Consider the following 21111-nt stretch of genomic DNA (forward strand, 5'->3'; position numbering starts at 1 on the left):
CATTTTCGTCATTCCTGACCGTAGGGAATCCCAGCCACTTGAAGCCAAACAGCACCTCATCCTCTTCAAGAGAGAGAGATATTTTGTGCATCTCAGACGAGAAAACAAGAAAACGACGATGATGATGATTGAATCAGCCATGGCCGTACGATTCAACGCCGGTCTCTGCTCCTCCACCTCCATGACTTGTAACTACTCCCTCTTCTTCCTTCCCGCCTTACTTCAACAGCTCAGCTAAGCCAAAAAGCTTAAGCTGCTTTGGGCTTTCTGACTTCTATTCACACTTTCCTGCGTTTTCTTAGTTGCCAAACAGTATTTTATATTATAATTTCTTCTGCTGTTGTAGCTTATCGTCCAACGTGGAGCTCAGAGGACGTGACCGGAGCCGTACACGTCACCTCTTGCCGCCTTTCCGGTGGTTTCGGCGTGCCGTGGTACGCTAGCTAACTACTTTGAGTTTCGCAGTCGAGCTTTTTCTGCTGAATAAACCAAAACCGTGAATTTTATTCACGGTTTTGAAAATTTGAAAATTTGCTACAAATTCGAATACTATTATTTATTGTCAGATGATATGTATGCATAAAATAAAGAGTTGGAGAAATGCTAAGACTTATATACAGGAGTAGACTTCAACGATCAAAGAATGGTTCAGTTGCAAAAAGGAGCAATTTTATCAAGAATAGGATTCGAGCATCCACGGAGCATTTAGGTTCGGCTTCGGAGCCTAAAAAGCAGAATGGGAGGCCACAATACCATCCGTTTGAGGACATTGCGGAGTCAACATTAGAGAACATTGGAGCTGCTAGACTTACAGCTGCAGAAACTGCTAGGACCCTTATTGAGGTAGTACATTGTTTTAGCTTGCTGACAAGTCGAAGTCATGTTCTAACAACGTTTGAATTATTGCATTATAATATGGTTATGGTATTTATATGAAAGTATTTATTCATGTAGTTGCATCCAATTCAATCGTTAGATGTGGTGCTCTGGTAGTTCTGCATTATGCTGCTCATTCTATATCAAAGTTCTGCATAGTTAATGTTTCCATAGTGTTTTGGCTTCAGGTTAACAGCAAAGCAACGCTCATGTTTTCAAGTTTGGTGGATGACGAGCTTCATGAAAATATTATCTGTCCAGAATTGCCTTATGTAACCGATGAACATGGAAGTAAGTCGAAGTATATGAGTTTCTCCTCCTACAATGGACTTGGCAACCTTATATTTATTTATTTTTAGTGGAGTTTTAATCTGCTCTAGCATGTTACAGATATATACTTTCAGGTGAAGGACAGTGAAGACACTTTCCAATCCCTAACTTCAGAAAATAACTATGTGGTATGCAGTTTTCATAAGCACATTACAAGAATATGGTTACTTATAATAAGCTGTAGCAATGGCTTCTAACAACCCTTTTTTGCTCTAGAGTTATTCTTATGGCCTTTTGTGTTTTATTATATGATGCAGCAAGTTATTATTGGCTTAGATACTATGGAAATGATCAGTGAGATGGACTTACCAGAAATTGATTTTGGAATTGATGAGATTGAAGATGAAGATAGTGATGTTGAAGATGACAATGATGAGGAGGAGGATGATGATGATGAAGATGGTGACTATGATTCGGTCTGTTGTTTTTTTGTTTCTAGAAATCTGGTGCATGGATGTAGTTGTCACACATTGCTAATGATTTGATAGACTTTTGTTTAGGATTGGGTTGCTGTTCTTGAAGATGAAGATGAGGATGGTGAGGATGATTCTGACTCGAATCTTGGAGACTGGGCAAAACTGGAGACTATGCGTTATTCTCACCCAATGTATTTTGCCAAGAAGCTGGCCGAGGTAATTGCCCACTGCAAATTTCTGACTCAGCCATATGGAGTATTGTAGAAGTACTCTTGAGAATTCAAGATGCCATGACATGAAATCCCATTATTTCTTATTATATCTTAAATGAAGTATATAAATTGTGTGCTTTTCATTTGCCTATTTGTAGCACCTTTTTTTTATTTGAAGTATCTAGTTGCAATGTTGTCCTAGGTCATGTTCTTTGATAAACTTTTCATGTTTATTCCTTTTTCATATTTCTGTTTCCCTGTTTTAATTTTAGGTTGCTTCAGATGATCCTATAGACTGGGCTGAGCAGGCTCCAGCTAGTTTGGCTATTCAGGGCCTTTTAAGACCTGCTTATATTGAAGAACATTCTGTCATCCAAAAGCACCTGTCTCATCATCAGTCCAGTAATGATGACGTAAATCAAGTTGGGAGAATTGTAGAAGATGATTTAGAAGAACCTGATAGGATTAATGGCCATGAATCAGGATTCTCCAAGGATAGTCCAATCAGGGATGAGGAAGGGGAGAATGGGAAGGATGACATACCAAAAAATGGAACTACATTTTACAAACTGGAAATGGTTAAGATTCAGCTGTTTCCAACACATGGAAATCAGGTGTGTGTGTGTGTGTGTGTGTGTCATGATTTTAGGCGTGTTTTGCTATTTTAAGTGAATGCTGGTCAATTTTGATTTAAGAATTAATCTTTGATGTGTGGACTGTTATGCCTTATTTCTGTTCCTGGTTACTGGTTTTGTTGTGTAGTTCTTATTAACGACAGAGACAATTAGTTATTTCCTCAAATTTTGACACACACATTTGTTAGCTCCTTTATGAAATAAGTAACTTTAGTTGAAACATATTGATCGTTAAAAGAGTTTCAACGTTATACCCTAAACTAAAGTCAGGTCTAGGTCCACGTTTCATACACTGAATGTTTAAAGTTTCAGTTGGCTTGCATGTTTTACTCCCCTATATGAACTAGTTAGTATGAGGCATACTATGTTATTGGAGCAACTAAATGGGCCGGAACAGTGTGTGGCCATGATATCTTTGGTTGTAAGATTAAATCCTATTTGTTAAAGGTGAACTATCATTACTGTGTTAATGGTTATTTATTATTAATGTGTCAGTGTGTGCGCATTCCGGACCTATCATCTTTTAAGCTTTCATCAGAATAAAATCAATTTTTTGCTCTAATTCTCCAGACTGATGTTGAAATAGAAGACTTCACAAAAGCTCAACCTGATGCAATTGCACACTCGGCAGCAAAAATTATATCTCGTCTGAAAGCTGGTGGAGAAAAGACCACACAAGCTCTCAAGTCCCTCTGTTGGAGACTAAAGGGTATTCAAGTGGAGGTAACATAATTGAACCTGGTAAATCAAGTTTCCAAAGTAAAAGGGCTGACTGCTGTAATATATGAAATCATGTTTAACACCAACCTTCCAAGTTTTATTTTGTATTACTATCATAATCTTGGGAAATCTATCACCAAATGTTGTAGTCTTGTAATAATTAGTCTTTGTGAAATTTTAATTGCAGGAGGCAGTACTTATTAGTGTAGATTCCCTTGGATTTGACTTAAGGGTTTGTTCTGGAACACAAGTCCAGACCTTGCGGTTTGCCCTTAATACACGGGTATGCCAATTATTCTTAAGCCATAAGGTCCAATCTTCTATTGTTATATTTTTCATTCTGTATTTTGAGTCGATGTCTTTTCAGGCCACTTCTGAGTACAGTGCTGAGAGACAACTTAATGATCTATTATTCCCAAGGATGCAGCACAAGCCACAAAAAGTGAAACAAACTTAGTAACGCTATCAAATTTGTCAGTGTGTCATATTCTGGTTTCATTCTAGCGGTGGTTTCTTCCTTGTGCCTCTTTGGAAGAGATTTGGATATAACAGGTGAGAAGGGGGCCCAAAAATTTCATTCACAGTCCACCAGGTCGTGTAATGTGTATTATTTAATTGAAATTAATGATTTATGGAAATTCATTGTTTCTAAGCTTTTTGACTCGACCATATGCATTGTCTTTGTACTTGCTCTTCTTGCTGCTCATTGCAATGTCCATCAACTAGAATATGCATGAGTTGTACCAAATTAACAAGCATTTTATTCAGGAATTGAAAAGAGAGCACAGTTTACAACTTCACATACACAACAAACATAACTTGATTTGTGCGATTATGATTGCAAATCAGCATTATTGAAAAAGAAGTGATCATATAATTCAATCAAAATCTGCTACAATCCACATTCCACACTACTGATTTTGTTGCTTCATATAAGTTTCATAAACCAATTGTGCCGTAAGAAAATCCATAGCAGCAGATCCAACAGATTTGAACACAGTAATCTCCTCACAACTTGTTCTCCCAACCCTCTCTCCTTTGATCAATTCCACCAAAGTCCCACAAACATCTGCCTTGTGAATCACTCCTCTCTCAAACGCACCCACCAACTCCCCAGCCTCCGCCATCGCAGCCTCATTATCCACAAACACTCTCCCTCTCTTTATGGCCTCATCATCACACTCCTTCATCGAATGCTTGAAAGACCCAACCAAGTCCAAATGAGCCCCAAGTTTCAGCTTCGAACCCTTCACAAGAGCCACCTCCGAATTGGTCGCGCAGCTCACAATGTCTCCCATCCCAACCACCTCATCCAAACACCCATTGCTCTCAAACCCAACCCCATCAAATCCCACGCTCTCTTTCTTCATTTTCTCGGCCAAATTTCTTGCCTTTTCCACCGTACGGTTCCATATGACCACTTTCTTCAAACTGGGTCTCGCCACGAGATGGGCTCTGATCAAGTGTGGCGCCAGAGCACCTGCACCGACCATCACCAGGACTTGGCTGTCGTTTTTGGACAAAACCCTTGAAGCTAAGCCCGAAACGCAAGAGGTTTTGTAAAGGGTCAGTGCGGTGCCGTCCATGGAAGCCAAGGTTTGCCCAGTTGTGGAGCTGAAGAACACGTAACTTGCGTGCACTCCGGGTAAGTTTAGCGTGGAGTTTTGTGGGAAGTAGGTCACGAGTTTGACGCCTAAGTAGGGAAGAGAAGGGGAGGAGGACCAAGAGGGCATGAGGAGGAGAGAAGAAGTGGGTGAAACGGCGTAGCTTTGGCGGATTGGGGTGCATACAGAAGTTGAAATTGTGGGAAGGGAAGATTGGAAATGGTTTATTAGATTATGGTGAGAGAGGATAGAGTGTAAAGACTCAGTGTTGATGAAGATTGGGAATGGTATGGATGATGCAGAAGCCATTGATGAGTTTGGGAGGTTTTGGTGTGAGAAAAACTGGCAAGAAAGAGAGGACTGATGAGGGATTGAGGGTATAGCCGTATAGGTAGTGGACCAAGACTTGCATAGCTTATTTTGTTTGATTATTATTAGCTCGATAGAAATATTTGTGACTCTGACTAAAAACAACAAAGGAAATATTTCTATGACGTGGCAGTGTTGGCTTGGAACATGCGGCATGTGTGGGACCTATTGACCTTATCAAATTTAGAATTTTTTTTCTTTTTGGTCAAAATCATATTTGGAATTTGAATATCTTGATTTGCCGTGCTAATATGATTGCAGACTATTAGTGAATCCATGAGCTCTCGTGTGTTTTTCTAGGGATATGAAAATACATTCGTGGCTTCTATGACGTCTTGTATTTGCTAACAGCAAACAATATTGCGTTTCTGTTTGGTTGATGAGAAAAAGAAGAAAATAGTAACTCGTCCATTTATTGGTTCTTGACTCTTGTATGCCAAAGTTTGGTACAAACAAGGACTAAACCAAAGAATGATATAAATAATACAGGAATGATATTGTCCTGTTCAGAGTCCCAAGTTGGTCCACAAATTGTTATCTGGGAAAGCTAATCTCTAAACTTGCAGAAATGTCTTTCTCAATGACGCATCGTGTTGCTTCATAATAAGATAACTGAATCCCAGAATCCTATTACTGCATTTTGAACAGCAGGGCCATAGATGTAAAAACTGTTGCTTTTCTCTTCAACAGAAGAATGATGCAGAACCGGCTTTTTATTTGAACGAATCATCTACTTTGGCATTGTATTTCAGCTTTGGATGCAGTCTTTTCCACAGCCATCCACCAGTTTTCATCTTCTGGATCGATGCTTTCCTATTTTTGGAAGATGGAGCAAATCAGATTTCAAGAAAAAGAGTAAAGATTGGATGCATTTATACAGTAGCAGTAATACAAACACAGCATTATAAAGGGTGGTGAGAGGTTCTAATTCTGACTATAAATTCAATGCATAAATGAATGACAAGGAAATCAAGGTCCTATAGCCAGTTCAGTAAAAAGACAATGATGAAATATGATGGCAGACTGAAAATAGAAGGTCTTTCGTGTCCTAGTTTTGGATTGTGTGGCTCAGTCATTGAGCCAAAATAATTAAACAGAAAAAAAATGCCAATAGTAAAACTTGGATGTATGTAGAGAAAATGAAGTCCCACCATATTGCCGAGCTCTAATGAATTCTGCTTATTTTCAACTTCTTCTGCAACTCTTATGGCTTCAAGCCACCATGAATCTGTAATTAAACTGCTTGTCATGCTCTTGTCATCATTAAGAAGACATTCGTGATCATTTTGATATTCATGCACCATCTCAGGGATGAAGTCCCATGGAATTGGACGTGAGGGAGAACGATAACCTGGTGCCATCAATATGCAAGTTAAAAGTGGTCACTTATTGATTAAATCTTAGAAGATTAAAACAAAGATGAGTACACAGAAGATTAAATTTTCCCACACCTCTGCAGTCCGGATCATGGCATTTCTGATAATAAACAGCGCTTCTGAGGTCAGCAATGTATATCACTAACCAATAGAATGATTATGCATATTAGCTTGTTTGTCTTACATATAAGAGTGTGGAAGGGGGAGATGTCAGACAAAATGCAGCTGAAATGTATTCCGAAAAAACTTCCATGCATACATGCAGACACACACACACACAGAGTATATGCAACAACATATAAGATTTACCATTATTGCTTTTATGTTGTCGGCCAATTCGCTCACAGTATCGGTTTCTTGACATGCTGTAGACCATGAGTCCAAACTCTGAGAACCAAAACCAGCTACGAATTTTACCTAGAATTGCAGCAAGTTATTTACCAAGTGACAACTGAAAAAGAAGAAACATTTCTGATACAGGCTACATGGTACCACCTGATACATTTCCAATGGTAGCAATAGATTCTACAAATGCATCCAAAGCTGGGAATGGAGATTTCCCCAGGAAGTATGTTGTTGAAGTATCACTTGTGCAATCACTCAATGCAAATTCTTGAGGCCAACTATAACTTTTTCCAAAACTACGGTTTACCTGCATTAAGAAAGAATTGATGTAGTTAAACTTAAAAATGACCTATTGTCAATACGGAAGGTAGAAGAATGCTCTAAGAATACCAATAGTTTGACCCTCAAACTAAGCAGGATGTCAACAAGTTTGCTATCTCCTATCTGTAAGCATCAAACCAAAAAGTATGGGGCAGTTCCAAATCTATATTACCTCTGTATTAAAATGCAAGGTCTTGATACAATCAAGGTCCGTTTTGCAGACTAGAAGCTTCTCACAATCAACATCCAAATTGCAGATCAAGGATGCCATGAACATCTCCTCCTCACACTGCTGTTGGACAACATAACTTTGATCATAACCTTATACTATAGTCAAAGAAGCAGCACTAAATATCAAAACACAACTAACAAAGGCCAGGTTGCAGATATTATAAATCAGAAGAGTGAAATACCCTGTCCCTAGCTTTGTAACGCCCAGTAGGTAGAAGCACTGAATTCTTCCCTGCCTTAGATGATAGAGCCAAACGAAAGCAGCGATTTCTGGTATATACAGCAGTGTCCACAAATAGTTGACTGGGGGAGTCAATAGAGCTTGAATCTTTTCTAACAAACAATTTTCCAAATCTTCCATCCCTCTCCTTTGCACTTGAAATCCGTGAGCATATCTGATAATATGTCATCATATAGTGACAATAGTTGATATTTCTACAAGGAAAAGAAAAAGGAATAATTGTAGTAAATGAAGCAGATTTCTGTTCATCACAAAGATAAGAGGCTGTATGTAATTACTTCTTACTTGGTGAAAAATGCAGCGACACATACCTCAGTGACAAATGCACCTACGTGTGAGTTGTCCTTAAAAGCAGTCTTTTGTATGCGAATGATTAAATGACGAGAGAACTTTGCTGCATACAGGTATAATCAGAAGTAACGATCAATTTCAAAACCCAAACTCTTAATGAATTTATATGCTATATACATAACACGCATTATGTTGTAAATGGAAAATTAAAACCCATACCCAGATCAGAAGGAGGGATAATTGTGCACAGTACCTTCAGTAGAGGAATCAAGCTCCAATATCCATTCCTTGTTCCCTTGAATAGAATACTTTTCAAGTAAAGCTTCAAAAACGACTGATATCAAGAGATCAACCATTTCATCGCCATTTCTGTCTGCATTATCTCTCATATTGAACTCCAAGTCAAAGTAAAGGTGGCATGGTAAACCCTGAAAGCAATGCTTTCAGACTTTAGGAACCACAGCGTAGAAAAGCACCCAATTTTGTTGTACATGGTACTCATATTCTTGTTTTGCTATTTCTATTAAAGAAAAGAAAGATAAATTGTCACCTCCTGAATCACTTCATAATGGTGACGGTACTTGGAATTCATATTCTTGTACCTGAAGTAAAAGATACAAAAATGGCAGTACACATACATCAAGAATAGAACACCTCAGACAGTGATCAAGTATAACCATAAACAAAAGAACACATAAAAAGAAAAGGCAACCTTCTCCAAAAATCGTCATAAGTTGAAACGAGGAACCTTCTTTGTCCACTATAGTGATCTTGATAACTAAAAACATGAACATTCTCATGCCTTTTGGCAAACTGCATTGCTTCATCCTGCCTTGGAAATGTAGCCCATACTTCTTTCCTAACCAAACAAAAAACAAGCGTCATGTCACGTTGTAAAAGTGTACAATAAGAGAAGAACAATCTCTTGAAGCAGGAAAAGGTGGAGGAAGAATTACAGAATACCTTGAGGTCAATCTTTTTTGTGCAGTGAGATCAACACGGATTTCACGTAACACTCGCAACAACAACCGTGATGGTTTTTTTGGAGGCACACCATGTGGAGACCCATAGAATACAACTGGAGAAATCTGCTTCCCACAGCTAAAGTTGCTTGCTTTAGCTGCTGTGGAACCACCCTGAAGGAATAATGATATATATATATAACAAAACTCAAAGTGCAATCATCAACCAAAGCAGTAGAACAAAAATCAAAGTGCAATCATCAACTGACAAGTTCAGTGAAAGGACATACTAAGAAGTAAAACTATTCAAGTTAACTATAACATTAATTCTTCAAGTTAGTTGAACAGAAAAGTGAAAACCATTATGAGTGAATGCAACAATTTTCTTTTTCCTCTGATCAAATACCTTGTCCGCAGAAAGTTGTATGTCTGAAGCATTGTTCTGTCTTTGCTCTGCTGATCCTGGAGAAGAGACTTGCTGGGCTTTACTCCTTTGCTTCAATTTGATTTTGCTTCTCTTTCTTTCTCTCAAAGCAGATTCTGAAACACAAGAAAATAATGAATTTGCAAAATCAAAATTCAAAACCAACAAAACATTATCAGACAAGCATTGGACAATTCAAAACCCTAACTTTGCTTCTTTCAAGAACACAAGCACCAACCAACTGAAACATATTGTTAATTTGATTAACGCGCCTAAGATTCGCTAAACCCTTTCTGATTTGTTTGTTTTTCCTTTTGTATTCTCAGTAACCAAACAGGACGGAGAAGGAGATGAGAGAGCTTACGAGGAGGAGAGATGCCGCACTTGAAGCACTCGAACAAGCGATCAACATCGTCATTCATGATCGTCACTGCTCAGTCACTACCTTGAATTGATTCTCTTTCGCTTCGTTTTTCCTTTTTAATTTCTATTTTGGTCATACATACATTGCTGTACTGCACTTTCTTAGATGAGCGGGAAATTGAATTTTCGGAGGGAGTGTAAAACGGTCAAGGAGAAATTTTGATTAGAATAAATTAGTGGACAAGCATCTAGTCTCTACTCTCTAGTATACCGTAACAAGAAAGTAACATTTGTAATTTTAGGTCATTTTGTTTGTTTTGACTTTTGGGTATACATGACTTTGCGTAAATCCAAGGGAGTCATGGGTAAAATCCAAGGGCTTTTCATTTCTAATTTAAACTCATTTTCATTGATGTTACGGTAAATTATTTTATTTTTATAAGGTTTGATGAGTCACCTTATTATTCAATTTAAATTCTTAAAGAAAGATTTGGAATGCGTTAAACAACAATTTGAGATGTCATCAGGAATGACTTGAAAAATTATACAATATAATTTGAGAAGCGTCAAAACATGATTTGAAATGTTACTATTTACAATTTGAAATACACCAAAAGTATAAACATTTAAAATCACACGAGTTACAAACTAAAATTCTCAACGAACGACTTGGAATGCCCTAAACGACTTGAGAAACTCCAAAGTATGACTTAAAAAACGTTAAAATATGACTTGCAATGTCACTAGGTAAAATTTGAAATGCACTAATATATAAACATTTAAACTCTTTCGAGGTACGAACAAAAATTATTAAAGAACGACTTGAGAAACTCTAGAGTATGGCTTGGGAAGTATCAAAACATGACTTAGAATGTCACTAGGTAAAATTTGAAATGCATCAAAGCTATAAAATATTTAAAATACCTCGTGATACGAACTGAAATTCTAAAGAAAAGAATTGGAATGTTCTAAGGTATGACTTGAGAAGCGTCAACACATGACTTGGAATGTCACTAGGTACAATTTGAAATACACCAAGGGTATAAACATTTAAAATACCTCGAGCTACGAAATGCAATTTTCAACCAACGACTTCAGATGCCCAAATGAACGACTGAAGATGGGCTAAAGAACGACTTGAGAAACTTTTGGATATGACTTGGGATGCGTCAAAACATGACTTAGAATGTTATTAGATAAAATTTGAAATTCAACAAGGGTATAAACATTTAAAATCCCTCAAGTTACAAACTGAAATTTTCAACGAACGACTTGGGATGCCAAAAGGAACGACTGGAGATGCCCTCAGAACGACTTGTGAAACTCTAAGGTATGACTTAAGAAGTGTTAAAACATGACTTGCAATGTCACTAGGTATAATTTTAAATGTATCAAGAGTATAAACATTTAAAATACCTCGAGCAACGAATTGAAATTTTCAGCGAACGACTTTGGATACCATAAGGAACGACTTGAGATTTCTTAAGGAACGACTTGAGAAACTGTAGGGTATGACTTGAGAAGCGTCAAAACATGACTTGGAATGTCAGTATATACAATTTGAAATGCACCAAAGCCATAAACATTTAAAATACCTTGATATACAAACTGAAATTCTAAAAGAACTACTTGGGATGTTCTAAGAAACGACTTGAGATGCCCTAAGGAATGACTTGGAAAGCGTCAAAACATGACTTGAAATGTCACTGGGTAAAATTTGAAATGCACTAAGGTATAAACATTTAAAATCTCTCGAGATACGAACAAAAATTCTTAAAGAACGACTTGAGAAACTCTAGGGTATGATTTGGGAAACATCAAAACATGACTTGAAATGTCACTAGGTAAAATTTGAAATACACTAAGGTATAAACATTTAAAATCTCTCGAGGTACGAACAAAAATTATTAAAGAACGACTTGAGAAACTTTAGGGTATGACTTGGGAAGCATCAAAACATGACTTGGAATGTCACTAGGTAAAATTTGAAGTGCACCAATGCTATAAAATATTTAAAATACCTCGTGATACAAACTGAAATTTTAAAGGAACGACTTAGAATGTTCTAAGGTTTGACTCGAGAAGCGTCAACACATGACTTGAAATGTCACTAAGTATAATTTGAAATACACCAAGGGTATAAACATTTAAAATACCTCGAGTTACGAATTGTAATTTTCAACCAACGACTTAGGATATGCCCAAATGAACAACTGAAGATGGGCTGAAGAACGACTTGAGAAATTTTAAGATATGACGTGGGAAGTATTAAAACATGACTTTGAATGTCATTAGGTAAAATTTAAAATTCAGCAAGTTTATAAACATTTAAAATCTCTCGAGTTACGAACTAAAATTTTCAACGAACGACTTGGGATACCCAAAGGAACAACTGTAGATGCCTTACGAACGACTTGAGAAACTCTAAGGTATGACTTTGGAAGCGTCAAAACATGACTTGAAATGTCACTAGGTACAATTTAAAATGCACCAAAGGTATAAACATTTAAAATATCTCGAGCAACGAACTGAAATTTTCAGCGAACGACTTTGGATACCCTAAGGAACGACTTGAAAAACTGTAGGGTAAAATGTCACTAGATACAATTTGAAATGCACCAAAGCTATAAACATTTAAAATACCTCGAGGTACAAACTGAAATTTGAAAGGAACTACTTGGGATGTTTTTAGGAACGACTTAAGATGATCTAAGGAACGACTTGAGAAACTCTAAAGTATGACTTAAGAAGCGTCAACACATGACTTGAAATGTCGCTAGGTACAATTTGAAATGCACCAAGGGTATAAACATTTAAAATATCTCGAGCTACAAATTGAAATTCTCAAAAAACGACTTATAATGCATTAAAAAACGATTTAAGATGCCTTAAGGAACGACTTGAGAAACTCCAGGGTATAACTTAAGAAGCGTCAAATCATGACTTGGAATGTCACTAGGTACAATTTGAAATTCACAAAAGGTATAAACATTTAAAATCTCTCGAGTTACGAATTGAAATTTTCAACGAACGAATCGGGATGCCCTAAGGAACGACTGGAAATGCTTTAAGAAACGACTTGAGAAACTCTAATGTAAGACTTGGAAAGTGTCAAAATATGACTTAGAATGTCACTAAGTATAATTTGAAATGCACCAAGGATATAAAAACATTTAAAATACCTCGAGGTGCGGATTAAAGTTTTCAAAGAACGACTTGAGATGCCCTAAAGAACGACTTGAGAAACTCTAGGGCATGACTTGAGAAGCGTCAAAATATGACTTGAAATGTCACTAGGTAAAATTTGAAATGCACTAACGGTATAAACATTTAAAATCTCTCGAGGTACGAACTAAGATTCTCAAGGAACGACTTGGGATGCCTTAAGTAATGACTTGAGATGCCTTAAGAAACGACTTGAAAACTCTAGTGTATGACTTAGGAAGCATCAAAACATGACTTGAAATATCACTAGGTATAATTTGAAATGCACCAAGGGTGTAAACATTTAAAATACTTCAAGCTACGAACTGCAATTTTCAACAAACGACTTGAGATGTCCTAATGAACGACTAAAGATAGGCTAAGGAACGACTTTAGAAACTAGATGGTATGACTTGGGAAGCGTCAAAACATGACTTGTAATGTCATTAGGTACAATTTGAAATTCAGCAAGGGTATAAACATTTAAAATCTTTTGAGTTACGAAATGAAATTTTCAATAAACGACTTGAGATGCCCTTAGGAACGACTGAAGATGCCCTAAGAACGACTTGAGAAACTTTAAAGTATGACTTGGAAGCGTCAAAACATGATTCGCAATGTCAATAGGTACAATTTGAAATGCAGCAAGAGTATAAACATTTAAGATACCTCGAGCAATGAATTGAAATTTTCAGCGAACAACTTTGGATGCCCTAAAGAACGACTTGAGAAACTATAGGGTATGACTTGGAATGTCACTAGGTACAATTTGAAATGCACCAAGGCTATAAACATTTAAAATACCTTGAGGTACAAAATGAAATTCTAAATGAACGACTTAAGATGCCCTAAGGAACGATTTGTGAAACTCTAGTATATGACTTGGAAAGCATCAAAATATGACTTGGAATGTCACTAGGTACAATTTAAAATGCACCAAGGCTATAAACATTTAAAATATCTCGAGGTACAAACTAAAATTCTAAAGGAACGACTTGGGATGTTCTAAGGAACGACTTGAGATGCCTTATGAACAACTTGAGAAACTTTAAGGTAAGACCTGGGAAGCCTCAAAAGATGACTTGAAATGTTATTAGGTACAATTTGACATGTATCAAGGGTATAAACATTTTAAATACCTCGAGCAACGAACTGAAATTTTCAGCAAACAACTTTGAATGCCCTAAGGAACGACTTGAGATGTCTTAAGAAACAACTTGAGAAACTCTAGGGTATGACTTGGAAAGAGTCAAAATATGACTTGGAATGTCATTAGGTATAATTTAAAATATACCAAGTGTATAAACATTTAAAATATCTCGAGATACGAACTGAAGTTCTAAAGGAACGACTTGGCATGCTTTAAGGAATGACTTGAGAAACTCTAGGGTATGACGTGAGAAGCGTCAAAGCATGACTTGGAATGTCACTAGGTAAAATTTGAAATACATCGAAGGTATAAATATTTAAAATACTTCGATGTACGAACTGAAATCTCAATGAACGACTTGAGATGCGCTAATCAACGACTTGAGATGCCCTAAGGAACGACTTGTAAAACTCTAGTGTATGACTTAGTAAACTTCAAAACATCACTTGAAATATCACTAGGTACAATTTGAAATACACTAAAGGTGTAAACATTTAAAATCCCTCGATGTACGAGCTGAAATTCTCAAAGAACGACTTGAGATGTCATAAGGAACGACTTGAGATGCCTTACGGAACGACTTAAGAAACTCGAGGATATGGCTTGGAAAGCGTCAAAACATGACTTAGAATATCATTAGGTATAATTTGAAATGCACCAAGAATATAAACATTTAAAATTACTCGAGTTACGAACTGAAATTTTTAACGAACAACTTGAAATGCCTTTAAGAACAACTTGAGAAACTCTAGTGTAAGTCATGTTTATACCCTTCATGACTCTAGTTTATCTCAAAACATGACTTTAGACATTTTAAATGTTTATATCTTTCGTGCATTTTAAATGTTTATACCCTTCATGCATTTCAAATTATATATGATAACATTGTAAGTCATATTTTGATGCTTTCAAAGTCATACTCTAAAGTAGTGTGGTGTGGCAAGGCCTAGGTTAGTAGACTTGTAGTAGTTTGTGTAGTTTTTGTTTTTATTTTTTTTGGGCTTTGCCCCGGGGCACCGAAAAAATATGGTGTCATGACTCATGATGCCCATAAAATTACTAAAGAGGAGGTCGGTATGGGTATTTCAGTAATTTTATATTTTCCTCTTTAATAATGCAGAGAAGATTTCTCCTGAGAAGCCCCGTGTCTTGTGAGGAAAGTCCCAGGAAATCCCGGGCCAAAGTAAACGCGAATGGATTTGATGCCAATAGGTGAGTAAGTTCTATACCTGTAAAACCCTAATTACTCTGACTCATCGATCTGTCAGAAACCTAGCTTCATTGCCTCATGATTAGAGCATCCGAAATTTTGAAATTTTCGTGAAGTTGAGATCTTCCTTGTACATGAAATTTTCTTCAACTTATTGGATTGACAAAGTGTTTATGGATTGATTCTCTGAAAACCCATCTCTCAGATTGGTGGTCTGTGCACATTCTGGGTGGTGGATTGTGTTAATATTCACGTTTTATTGAAGGTATTATTTGATCTGGGTATTTCTCAAATTTCTGAACTCTGAGTTGGGTTTTCCCCAGTTTCTTATACATTTATAGGGTTTTGTGAAGCCCGTTGATTTTTAAACTTTGAGGGAGCTATATCTGTGATGTTTGGTAATGCAAAAGTGCTGTTGAATCTTGAACAGCTTATTACTATTGTGGAAATTATAGTATTGGACTTGTATAATTGTGCTTGAAGCTTTCTTCTTAGAGACAGAAAAGTTATAGAGAAAGGTAGTATAAGGGTTGGCATAGATGGGTAGGCCATTGTTTTTTGAGATCTTGGAAAAACCAGCCACAAGTTGTTTTATAGGAATATGCAGTGCAATTTGGTTCTACATACAGAAAAAAAACATTGGGTATTCACATGTAGGCTTGAGTTATGAAACCGCCATTGTAGGACACCATTGGAGGATTATAACTTCCGCCTTTTCCCATATAAGCATTCTTCATCTTGTTTTCAATATGAGTGCACTTTGGAGTCTTGGGATAGTAGAAAAGTTGGGGCCTTTAGGGCTTGGGGTGGAATATTATCTGCAGTACACACTTGTGTTGGTTGTACTATCTGGGGTGCTAGTCTTGGGGATGTACCATATCTTAATCCAAAGATTCAAGATTGAGTATTTTCGAAGAGTGACGGCTGTTGGGTATTCTTGTGTTGTTTTTGGGTGGATGACGATTCTTTCTGTGAAGCAACCCTCGTCCAAGTTGCATCTTTTTGGATTTCTTTCACTTCCCATTAGTTTTGCTCCATTTGAGTCACTCATTTTCACTTCAATCATCGTTCCTCAAGCAAGTTTTATTGGCCATTTATCTGGAATTATAGTTGGGTATGCTATTGCATGGGGCTTAATTCATGGGATGAACAATTACTGGGCACTTTCCATGTTGGGATGGATTGTGCTTGTTTCCGTGTTCAGTTTGAAGCGATCTGGTGCATATGATTTCAATTTTCTTGAGATTGAATCCATTAGTGATCCTTCCTTGCCATCTGTAAGATTTCTTGCATCAGGAAATGGCAGAACATTGCAGATGAGCGCATTACCAGCTTCAGGTGTTGAGCTTGTGTAATATATTTGTAGATGCATGCTTGACTCGAGGTCCGGTTCATAATTTAGATCCACCAAGCTTTACAGTCATACTTGAAACTGCTAAGTTTTAAAGCATTACAGATTTGCAACCTGCGTCTGCTGTGGTCATACCAATTCCAGGTGCTATGTTCTGATTCATAAGAGTGGCAGAAGCACTTCATTGTTGCTTACTGAACATGTGAGGTTAGCCGTCATTGTTATGTTAAAGGGGCATTATTTTTTATTATGATTTATTGGATCTTGTGACTCTATTAAGTTGAGCAGATAGTGTATCAATTCTACCGTGGTTTCTCAGATAAATTGAAGGAAAATGAATTGTGTAATGTTATTGACAATACACCTTGTAGTATATCTTTTGTATGATCAGTCAACAAGTCTTTGAGGCAGATAATTCATATATTATGTGTTCAGTCTTTTATTTCGTTGTACTTTTTAAAATCTGAGTACAGAGCTTTGGATGTGAGGTTGCCATATGTTTAAGAGACTTATTAAACAACCGAAATGTTTAAGAGACTACGAGCAAATTTGTTCACCTTTAGACATTTGATTTTTAGGATTCATGTAGTAGGTATTTTTGGAATTTACGTAATCAATTCATCTAAATGATCACCACCAAAAGTCGGTGAACAAAACACACGTATTACCTGGACTTTTCACTATTGTTACGTTGAAGAAAGAGGGAGACAGGAGATAAAGAAAGTCTTAACAATCAGAACTCCAAGTTGAAGATCCACACTAGACTTATTTAACATCCTTAACAGCTTCACTCATCCAACTTTTCTGAGAATAAATTTTCTCACCAATTTGTATCGTGATGTATTATTACTGCCTTCTTCAGGATGTGCTATGTACTATTATATTCGTAACTATGGTTAACTAGCTAAGTAATAATGATGACATAAATTAATTGATGTATTGAATAAATAACCACGACAAGCAAGAAACAAAATAGTGTACCCTTCTCCTCCCCTAAAAAATAGGCCTCCCACGTCCCACCTCACACTTTACTGCGAGGTGCACCCGTTTTACCAATGAATAGATGGCCATGGGCGCCTCCTCCATCTTGGAAACAAGGCAGAACAATTTGCAATACTCACAGAAATACAGAGAAATCGACTGTGTATAGTTGCCATCAAAATAAAATTAAAAAGGATGAATTGCATTTTACCTACATGAATTATATAGTGACATTTTAGCACACCACAAAAATCCAAGGCATGATGCTATCAATCAGATTCTCCTCTTTCTTTAATTTGTTACACATTCTGTTTCTTTTACACTTTCAAAGTCCTATACGAATCCTCCTAGAGTTGAAAACAGCATGGGAACAGGTTCATCAATTTATCAGCAATATTTGCATAAATGGAATATAATGTTTTCCCCGGAATGATCTTTTACGACCTTGAAACTAAAGGCAAATTTGATGTGCTTATATTGGGTTACTTTACAAGAAAGTAACTTAAACTAAATGGGAATGTGCATATCTTAAACATCCACCCATATAAAACAACATACTTAAATCCCTTTGCTTCATAATCAAGCAAAGCAAGGAATAGTCTTTTTATGTCTTCTGGGAAGATTCATAAAGCACATTTACACATCCCAACCTCTAGCTAGAGCCATTAGCACGTGGTGAACCCGAGCTAGAGCCATTAGCATGCGGTGAATCCGGGCAAGAGCCATAGGAGCGTGGTGAACCTGAGCTAGAGCCATTTTCTTGGGCACCTGGATGAAGAATGTTGGAAAACCCCTGCCCAATTGACTTCCATAATCGCGTAGGCAAAGAAGACTGCAAACTGCCAAAACTCATAGCAGTACCAGATGAAGGTGATGATGGTTCAGTTGGCCTAGCCACAGCAGGGTCTAGGTTAGAGAATCTTACAGCACCTAAGAGTTTTTCTGGAAGCTCTGATTCAGTTTGGCCCTCAATGAGAAAGGCAAGGTCAACAGTCAACGTTGTGATATAACCTAATGCCAGATGAACTATTGCATTCGCAACCATGGAAGATCCAATATCCACATCTACTTCTATGAAACTGTCCGATATACTATAGTTACAAGAAAGGGCACGCCCAATTATGCATATTGCCTGCTCCCCAACCGCTTTTCTCACAATCCAGGGGCCCTTGACAATGTTGGCAATCAATTTAAGCCTCGAATTCCTATACCCATCATCGCCTTTCAAGAACTGATCCATCAAAGACCCCTCAGGAATAGGCTCTATGGTAGTAAAATATGCCACAGCACTATAATTATCCTTACTCGGAACTTGTAGATTGAAAGCCCAAACAAAAGGCTTATCACCAGTCGGAAACTTTTCGTCAATAACCTTCCTAATGCGACTGTTTGGATGTTTTAAGACCTCCCCAATCTTTGTAGAACTTTTAATCCAATCAAAACCAAGAGGCTTTAGAAGATATTCACCAGCAGGAATTTTAACCCTGGTTGACAAGTACTCTGGACCTCTAACCATGAACTTGTCCCCTGGTGGAGAAGCCCAGCCATTATAACAGTTCTCTGCATCAAGAAGTGGAACAGCTCCCTCTGATTTCACTCTCTCTATCCATTCAAGCTTCTTTTTAGTGCTGCTGGCCATAAGATATTGCCTTCAGCAGCAACCTATCAAATAAAAAGATACAATAAGAATCATCAAAGACGAAAGGAGTATATCAACTTTCCTGAAAATGTTCACTTTTCTGTTGTTGTACACAATAAATACCAATGGCCACATCCAGTAGCCAAGCAGAAACAAGAGCCTTTTTTTTTCTGATAAAAATGCAAACATAGAAATAATCAAAGACAATTATTCTTCATATCCTTCCAAAAGGCCTTGGGAAGACATCAATTAATTTCATGACATACATAAATTTTCCACAGCCACCATTCAACAGATTTTCTCCAAAGAAATTAGTTTTCCTTGCACCCAATTCCCTGTCTTGTAATGTACCTACCCTCCTTACCCTGTTCAATCTTTCACAAAAGAAAAAAAAATCCCGAAATATTGTTTCATATCTCTATGTTTTTCCACAACTCTCTTCCCCTATTATTTAATGTTTCACATAAGTAATAATAAATAGCCACACAAAAGAGCCCATATTACTAGCTGAATTGTAAAATATATGAACAATGAAACCAAACAAAAGCTATTCAAAATCCATAACTCAGCCAAATTAGGATCATACTAACCAAATTGTAGCAATCAATATGCTTTGCACTAGGAGGAAAAACTAACAAACCTGCAAACACATACAACCATTAATACCCTCGTAATTAATCCAACTAAATCTTCAGAATCAAGTAAAATATACACATATATAGTATAAGAGTGATCAGAGCTAAGGCAGAAAAACCCGAACCTTGAGCTGTGGAGGAGAAATTCTGGGACTCAGGGCCGTTTTGCAAACCCTAGTTATAGAGATTATCAAATGGAATCGGATTGTAGGGTTCTGTAATCTGATTTATTTGGGAAAAGTAAAAGCTTCAGAATTCAGAGAGAGCCTTCTTCTTTTTCTTTTCTCGGAATTGCTTTGTTCGTTTTTGACTTGCAACCGGTTAAGCGTTTGGGAGTTTTTTATTTGTTTTGGTCATGGCCTTTGGTAGTTTAATGAAAGTGAATGTTACGATATGAAGTAGCTGTAATTGCTAAGACCGGCTGCAGGCGACAGACTTGCTAATTTTTTACCGCGTTTTTTTTTTTTTTTTGCTTATCTGGTAAAAATTTGTTTTGTTAAATAATTTGATTAAATATAAATAACAGTAAATTATTTTAAAACTTATTTTATAGCCCTAATGATAATTAAACCCAACCTAAAATGTTTCAATGACAAATATAGAGGCCCTTTTCGGTGAGGTATATCTCATCTTAAACATAATGAAGTATGGCTTGTGGAACCCACTCCGCATTATAATTTGATGATCGCAACCGTCTATTTTCTAAGTCTTTATGCAAGAATTATTCTTATAAAAAATTAGATAAATCGGAAATCATTAAGACATCTAATTGTGATATAATAAATAAACGAATATATATATTCTATTAACACTTGAAATGATGACTCTTTAATCAAATGGTTAAACGATTTCCGATTTATCTAATTTTTTGCAAAGATGATCCTTGTGTATAGACTTAAAAAATAGATGACTTCGATTATCGAATTACAATGCGGAGTGAGACCCACAACCATACATCATTATGTTTAAGTTGAAGTATACCTCAACCGAAAGAAGGAGCCTAGACAAATATGTTCACTTTGTAACAAAAAAGCCCACGTTATAATTTCTCCGTATTTTTTGTGACGAGTGCTCGACATGCTTTAAAAAAAAAATTTGGGCAAATTGCCACTGTTTGATAATAACAATTAATAACAGTCATTTTTATTAAGACGTAGAGGGGTTTGTTTTTTGAATATAGCACATTAGTATGAATTTGAAACTTTTTTAAAAAATTTGTGAACTA

The 21111-nt window shown here is 36.7% G+C and overlaps 5 protein-coding genes and 1 long non-coding RNA gene across 7 annotated transcripts; 3 read left to right on the forward strand and 3 right to left on the reverse strand.

Moving 5' to 3' along the window:
- Window positions 1-11: 11 nt before the first annotated feature.
- Window positions 12-3845, forward strand: LOC147289344 (uncharacterized protein At3g49140-like). Its single transcript, XM_086234680.1, has 11 exons — window positions 12-188; window positions 347-434; window positions 621-843; window positions 1065-1167; window positions 1267-1334; window positions 1464-1622; window positions 1707-1838; window positions 2107-2448; window positions 3040-3192; window positions 3377-3472; window positions 3557-3845. The coding sequence occupies exons 1-11, from the start codon at window positions 119-121 to the stop codon at window positions 3644-3646; spliced, it is 1524 nt and encodes a 507-aa protein (XP_086090806.1). The 5' UTR covers window positions 12-118; the 3' UTR covers window positions 3647-3845.
- An 82-nt stretch (window positions 3846-3927) lies between these two features.
- On the reverse strand, window positions 3928-5213 carry LOC147289345 (NAD(P)-binding Rossmann-fold superfamily protein). Its single transcript, XM_086234682.1, has one exon. The coding sequence runs from the start codon at window positions 5100-5102 to the stop codon at window positions 4101-4103; it is 1002 nt and encodes a 333-aa protein (XP_086090808.1). The 5' UTR covers window positions 5103-5213; the 3' UTR covers window positions 3928-4100.
- A 1710-nt stretch (window positions 5214-6923) lies between these two features.
- LOC147289346 (DNA primase) lies at window positions 6924-9932 on the reverse strand. Its single transcript, XM_086238084.1, is given in 11 exon segments — window positions 6924-7081; window positions 7083-7190; window positions 7377-7496; window positions 7618-7830; window positions 7988-8070; window positions 8221-8395; window positions 8518-8569; window positions 8680-8826; window positions 8931-9103; window positions 9336-9469; window positions 9718-9932. Coding segments are annotated over 11 exon segments (1281 nt in total). The 5' UTR covers window positions 9776-9932; the 3' UTR covers window positions 6924-7063.
- Window positions 9933-15209: 5277 nt separating this feature from the next.
- Window positions 15210-17050, forward strand: LOC147289347 (uncharacterized). Its single transcript, XR_015121277.1, has 2 exons — window positions 15210-15545; window positions 16737-17050. It is a non-coding gene; the product is annotated as an uncharacterized LOC147289347 (long non-coding RNA).
- On the forward strand, window positions 15266-17050 carry RBL13 (RHOMBOID-like protein 13). Its single transcript, XM_086237541.1, has 2 exons — window positions 15266-15282; window positions 15486-17050. Exon 2 carries the CDS (start codon window positions 15820-15822, stop codon window positions 16633-16635), a length of 816 nt encoding a protein of 271 aa, XP_086093667.1. The 5' UTR covers window positions 15266-15282; window positions 15486-15819; the 3' UTR covers window positions 16636-17050.
- A 1014-nt stretch (window positions 17051-18064) lies between these two features.
- Window positions 18065-20223, reverse strand: LOC147289349 (ENHANCED DISEASE RESISTANCE-like protein (DUF1336)). Of its 2 annotated transcripts, XM_086237604.1 has the most exons (3): window positions 20012-20223; window positions 19842-19891; window positions 18065-19274 (listed from the first exon to the last, which is right to left on the reverse strand). In XM_086237604.1, the coding sequence occupies exon 3, from the start codon at window positions 19249-19251 to the stop codon at window positions 18265-18267; it is 987 nt and encodes a 328-aa protein (XP_086093730.1). In that variant the 5' UTR covers window positions 19252-19274; window positions 19842-19891; window positions 20012-20223; the 3' UTR covers window positions 18065-18264. The 2 variants fall into 2 exon arrangements, with proteins under 2 accessions (XP_086093730.1, XP_086093729.1); XM_086237603.1 differs by lacking the exon at window positions 19842-19891.
- Between the last annotated feature and the right edge of the window lie 888 nt (window positions 20224-21111).

Source organism: Dryas octopetala, chromosome 3 (genome assembly GCF_963921425.1).
Source record: "Dryas octopetala chromosome 3, drDryOcto1.1, whole genome shotgun sequence".
Taxonomy (NCBI): Eukaryota; Viridiplantae; Streptophyta; class Magnoliopsida; order Rosales; family Rosaceae; genus Dryas; species Dryas octopetala.